This window comes from Anneissia japonica, unplaced genomic scaffold, assembly GCF_011630105.1.
Source record: "Anneissia japonica isolate Jap-2015-1 unplaced genomic scaffold, ASM1163010v1 scaffold287664_len23069_cov194, whole genome shotgun sequence".
NCBI classification, from domain to species: Eukaryota; Metazoa; Echinodermata; class Crinoidea; order Comatulida; family Comatulidae; genus Anneissia; species Anneissia japonica.
Genome location: NW_022721412.1, coordinates 13,364 through 19,866, shown reverse-complemented (window position 1 = coordinate 19,866; position 6,503 = coordinate 13,364). Strand labels below are relative to the sequence as shown.

At 34.2% G+C, this 6,503-nt stretch overlaps 1 protein-coding gene across 2 annotated transcripts in view; it reads left to right on the top strand.

Moving 5' to 3' along the window:
- Positions 1-862: 862 nt before the first annotated feature.
- The window catches only part of LOC117111546, an 18,495-nt gene continuing 12,854 nt past the window's right edge, over positions 863-6,503 (top strand). Inside the window, exons 1-7 of one of the 2 annotated variants that reach the window (XM_033254479.1) lie at positions 863-1,024; positions 2,039-2,134; positions 2,582-2,663; positions 2,848-2,977; positions 4,346-4,517; positions 5,053-5,251; positions 5,606-5,779. In XM_033254479.1, the coding sequence (XP_033110370.1) occupies positions 894-1,024; positions 2,039-2,134; positions 2,582-2,663; positions 2,848-2,977; positions 4,346-4,517; positions 5,053-5,251; positions 5,606-5,779 (984 nt within the window). In that variant the 5' untranslated portion in view covers positions 863-893. Of the gene's footprint in view, positions 1,025-2,038; positions 2,135-2,581; positions 2,664-2,847; positions 2,978-4,345; positions 4,518-5,052; positions 5,252-5,605; positions 5,780-6,503 lie in introns of those variants that run through there. The other variant, XM_033254481.1, reaches the window with a different exon arrangement.

Below are 6,503 nucleotides of genomic sequence, written 5' to 3'. Positions count from 1 at the left end.
AGTGCTGTCACTGCTACACAAATAAGATATGTTACCGGGGCTACAGGAATTCTACTATGTTATGTTGTTACATGATGTCTGTTGGTACATGATGATGTCTATTGCCAAGATACAATATGATAGTCATTGTCATGGCTACCTGAATTACTAATACTGTATCTATTATGATGTTTGTTGTTATGGCCACATGATTGACTCCATAAATTATGGTTATGATTGATTATAATATTTGTTGTCATGACTACTTTATTGTCTTATACAATGTTTGTTGTCATGGGTACATGAGTGACTGTCTCTTATACACATCTTATATATATATTCTTTTAATTTATATAGATTTTAGTTCAGATGACAAATATGTGCACAGTCTATTGCTTACAATTGCTCACTATCTAGGCTTATCTCACCTTTTTTCTACCGTAATGTGTCCGCTTTCAGATGAGATTAGAACTGCAGCATTCTCTCCTGTCCTCCTAGTCTAAGTTGTCCCAACCCCCAGCAGCAGGGTTACTCCTTCCTAGTACTACTAATAAGCAGACCTAACAGTAGTTAACAATGAGTAGACTGATTCTGTTGACCCTCTTGTCATCATATATGAGTAATTTTAAAGAGTGGATTGATAATTACTATTACTAATATTACTTGTACACTGTAAAATAATTCTTTCTCAACAAAGTAGCAATTAATTATATTTATGCAAAATGAGTCTTGTTTTAAAGAGGAAAAATATGCCTAAAATATATATTTACATGTTGGGTTTTTTTTTTGGAAAGTTACTATGTGCTAGTCTTGTGAATATTAATAAAAATGTCATAACCTTTAATTCAGCATTTTCAAAAATTAAATTTTTTTTTTCTTCAACAACATTGTTATTTAGAACATTTGAATGAAAAATGAACAAGAAAAAGGTTGATAGAAGGGGTAGTGATCGATTGGGTCAAAGGAGTATTTTCTTTAGCAACATACTTCTTCTAGGATTCAAACCTGGTGCTATGAAAGCCAAGTATTCTATTCCATTCACAAAGTAAGTGTAAAATGCTCCCAAATTCACATAAAAATTATCAGTTTTTATGTGGTACAATATATGTTGCACTGAAGCTTTATCAGTTCTATATGCTGCACACCACAGCCCCTTAACTCCCATTTATGGTATTGTAATTATCATATTTTTATTTTTATTATTTTCATAATATAATCCAAATCAACGAATAATAGGCTAATCTTAATTTACCTTTATTTATTCCATTAATACATGATGATGATTGTTTGCCATGAGTAACTATTTTAATATATTGAATACAATAATGTTGTTATGGTGCATTGTTAAATAAAGCTATTATGATGTAATATGAATATTCAATGTTTATTTCCACAAAACAACTCAATAATACATGGTATAACAAATGGGATCACCAGTGGAAGAGGCTACTGTATATAAACTACTGTAATTTGACTCCCTAAATTAGCTTTATGCCATAGTCCCTTACATAATGGTTTAAAATAATACTAAGGTACATATGCTTGTTCTCATGGCAACATAAATGTACTGTATAGTTGTAGGTATACAGTGCTGTCACTGCTACACAAATAAGATATGTTACCGGGGCTACAGGAATTCTACTATGTTATGTTGTTACATGATGTCTGTTGGTACATGATGATGTTTATTGCCAAGGTACAATATGATAGTCATTGTCATGGCTACCTGAATTACTAATACTGTATCTATTATGATGTTTGTTGTTATGGCCACATGATTGACTCCGTAAATTATGGTTATGATTAATTATATTATTTGTTGTCATGGCTACATTATTGTCTTATACTATGTTTGTTGTCATGGGTACATGAGTAATGAATATTGTATAAGGTTCAGTAGTTGTTATGGGAACATGAATGACTTGTATATTGTATGATGATGTTTGTTGTCATGGGTACATGAATACTATAAGTTATTTAGTGTTTGTATGGCTACAAGATTGACTAATGTAAGGACTGCTTTTCATTGATAATAAATGATGTTGCGATTGCTTTGCAGGGACATGTTTGCCATGCCAAACAAGAAAGCATTTGAGGTTGTCATGTATTTCCTGTTGACACGACTCAACCCAGCCTTGGCTAAAGAACGATTCAGGTTTGTTTACTTTTTTCATGTTCACCTTGCGAGACTGCAAGAGACAATGTTAATTTCCAGAGGCTGCAGTGTATGTCTGTCTCTTATACACATCTAGATGTGTATAAGAGACAGTGGTTATACTGATCTACATAGACAAATGATTTGCCATGAACTGGTGAGTGGATATTAATGTACAGTATTGTTTTAAGTAATACATGGATACAATTTTAACTATGAATGTTGATTGATTACAGTGTAAAGACGATCGCTACACTGTCGCTACAGTGTTTTCAGTGCAATTGTTCAGCAGTCCCCAGCGCAATCAGGAAGGCTCCCCGATTCTATCGACCAATCTGCATCACCAAAAGCTGCTGGCGGTAGCGTGATTGTAGTTAACCAAGTATGTAATGATATTGACACCATTATGTTTTCCAATTTTATGATTACCATATTTTTATGTTGTAGAGTGTGCTATCCAGTATGTGACAAAAAACAGGAGCAGTTGTTTCGAAGAGCAGTTACTAATTGGCTTACTGAGATTACAAAGGTAAGTATTGACACAAAATTAGCAGAAATAGTGTTCCTAAACTGAGAACAAATACAAAATGCCCAACATGGTTAGATCCAAGTCTGCCTAAGTATGTTATGAGATTGTAGACTTGAGCTGGACTTTTAAAGGTATTTGCTTCATTAACAAGTCCAACTTAAATGTCTTTCAATACAATTTATAGGATAGTGGTGAAGCTTATCTTCCATGGATAGCACCCTCATTATTAATGTCACCCTCTGGAGACAAGTTTTACAATCTTCTGCTTCATCTGTCTGCTCATGTTCTTACTGTAGTGGCAAAATCATCACACGGTGAGTGTTTTTTTTTAATCATTATAATTTAACGTGTGTAAACCAGCCAGCAAACCAGATCATTTGGCACCCTAGATTTTCTAGAACTAAATTTGTTTATGAGGAGTTACAAGTATGCTGATCATTCAGGATGCTGTATAATGAAGACTACTGTATGGGGCTTGGTTAGTGGAGAGTTCACCACTTCCTTGGGACCCTCACTGCTAATGCTATATAATTCTGTTTATAAGGATTGTAAGGGGGGAGATCTAATCTTGGTCTATAAACAATTCCATGACTTGGTGACTGGAGGGCTACAGAATTATTTAGGACACAGTTCGATTATCTATACATCCAAGCATTTTTATGAGGCTTATGGAATGAAAGTCATCAATTAACACCAGCGCAATTATAATTTATGGTCAAATAGATTTATATGGTTTTAGAAGTACATTAATTTGGGTTGTTTGAAAAATCTTGAGATCTTTGCCCAGATTGAACCAAGGACCTTGGATTTATGAGGGAAGCATTCTGACCACCAACTACAGCTCCACAATCAAAGTGTAGTACTGATATAGATAAAGAGAAACTTAGTTTGGTACATATTTTATCCATTAACAGGGATGGAGTTATGGTGGGCAAGACCACACAGCATTGAAGTTTTCCACCCAGTCTAAAGCTAATTTCAATACCCTCCACAAACGCCAATTTTAAACATTCTTCACTGGCTTCCAGTTGATAAGCGAATCATTTTTAAAATTCTTCTTCTCACCCAACAATCTATCCATGGTCGTGCCCCAATTTATCTCTGTTCGCTTATAGACAAACAGGTTTCTTCCCGTTTTACTCGTTCTTCTCAATCCCTCAAACTTGTTACTCCACGAGTCAAGCATATTCGTACCAGTGAACGCTCTTTTTCTTTCTCTGCTCCTAAACTCTGGAACTCTCTGCCTCCTCAATTACGTATCATTTCTGATCCGGAATTATTCAAATCTACTCTTAAATCATTCCTCTTCAAATAGTTCAACTTCTTTCTAACATCCAGCGCCGGTGACAAGCCAGTTTTGTTTGCTTTTATAGGCGCTTTAAAAATGTGTATTATTATTATTATTATTATTATAAACACTTATTAGCCCACTTTTCCATCCTTAAAATCTACTCTTATAATTAGAGTTTACCAATGTTATGCACCCACCCTCAAAATTTCTATCATCCACCCTTAGTTTTCTTCAGTTACAACCCTGCATTTATATAGAGATAATACTGTATATACATTAAATATGAACATACCTTTATTAGATGAAATCATTTGAGAATATTAAAAATTTCCATTCCCTAGTTTGTACATATCTATTATGATATTGTCTATCATTCCTTCTCATATTTCAGGTTTAAAGAGTCGTGATTTGTTACAGCGTCCTCGGTTGGTGCCATCGTCTAAACATCTTGGTAGCGTGATGGTGAAGACAGTGGGGGCATCAGCTATTCGTCATCGTAAACGATTTCTTCAGCAGTTACAGGAGACAGCGGCCATGCAAGACCAATGGACTCAGTATGCGGCGTAAGTATTCAATTGTAAAATAATCATAATTATAAGTCAATCAAGAAGTCATCATTGTACTGTACCTCAAACTGTGAGCTCTCCATCAATTTTTTTCAATTTGCATTAATCTAAGCTTCGTTTAATAATTTCCATTAGTGTGATTTTGAATGATATGCAACTTCAGTAAATTACTTACTGCTATTATTAGTATATAAAGGAACAAGATTCTAATTAAGGAGAAAAATAAACAATTAAAATAATACAAGATCAGTGTTTGACATATACAGTAACCTTTAAAAAACAACAATTGCATTAAAGGCAAGGTAAGAAATAGGTTATATTGAAAACAAACACATATTGCAATTGAAACACTCAATACAATTGTAAGAAGTTTAGGCTTGTTGAAAGTGAATTTAATCACTATTTAAGCTTCTTTTTTTTTTTGCACTTAATCTGTTCATTGAAAGGTCAAGCTTCCAATATATCGAACCTTGGAAATGTTTCCACATTTCTCATCGTATGTATACATGAAGCATTGATTATTTACTCTTAGGGAGTTGACAAAAGAGCACCGTACATTAAGCAAGTCCATACGTGGATTAGAACAAAAATTACAAGATCAGTACGACAAGGCAAATCATTTGGCAAAAGCTCGAGGGAGCCCACCCCCAGTGAGACGTCGCCAGTCTGGAGAATGTTTTGAAGGGGAACCAGAGATCCAAGCAATTCAAAGAACCAAGAAAGTTCACAAGGTGACATGTTTGATTCGAAAAATGATGGTTTTTGATTTTATAGTTCTTTACAAAGTGATTTTTATTTAAAAATATACCGTCTGAATCTAGATTTCACTATTAACTTAGAGACCCGTGTTTGATACCTAAAAGAAAGCTGCAAATGACAATTTGCTAAACTTGTAGTTATCCTACAGTGAGAAAACATTAGGTCTGTCCCATTTTCCATTCTATTGCTGCACTCCTTTTTAGCTGAAGTATAACTTACAATAGCACACCATCCTTCTGATAAACATACCAAAGGAAAATAAGAACCCAGCAATTAAACAAGGTTAACCAAGCTACAGTATGACCATTTTGTTTAATTTAATGTAGATTCGAGAACTGTGGAAAGCTGTTGACGACCTCCACACTACCCAGAAACCAGAACGTGATGTTTTGCAGTCAATCGTAGAGGGTGCTGCAAATCGGTTCAAATTGGATGCTAGCGATATCAATGTACATATTCCTGAACTGTTACTTAGGGACTGTGAAAAAGAACTTCAGAGGGTAGGTGTATAAATATAGTATAATATTTAAGAAAATGTATTAGGTTTGTGCTTGTGAAATATTTAAACGATACTACAGCTGTACCTTTACTATTTTAAAGAAAGTATAATACATACTCCAAGTATTGAAATACACGCCATCGTGTTGGGATTCAATATTTCGACATTAGTTATGTCATCATCAGGAATGATCATTCCTGATGATGACATAATTAATGTCGAAATATTGAACATTCCTGATGATGACATAATTAATGTCGAAATATTGAATCCCAACACGATGGCGTGTATTTCAATACTTGGAGTATGTATTATACTTTCATTCCTGATGATGACATAATTAATGTCGAAATATTGAATCCCAACACGATGGCGTGTATTTCAATACTTGGAGTATGTATTATACTTTCTTATCTGAGATTAATCAGTGGACCTTTCGGTTTTTACTATTTTTATTCTATAAATAACATCACAGTAACTATTCAGTGCATTGGCATTCTAACCCTACCAGGTAGCCACTTACATTTCAGGTAGGAGGGAGGCAGGCAATAGGGTAATTCCATGTCAAATCAACCAAAAAAAAACCTCAATCTCTCAGATTTTGTTCAAAATTTTTGTATGTTGTTGAGGCCCATGAGAAACGATCAGAAATGAAAAATTTTTTCTCTAGGCCTCCTAATTAGCGAGATATCTGCTAACGAACTTTTGGCTAATTAGCGATACCT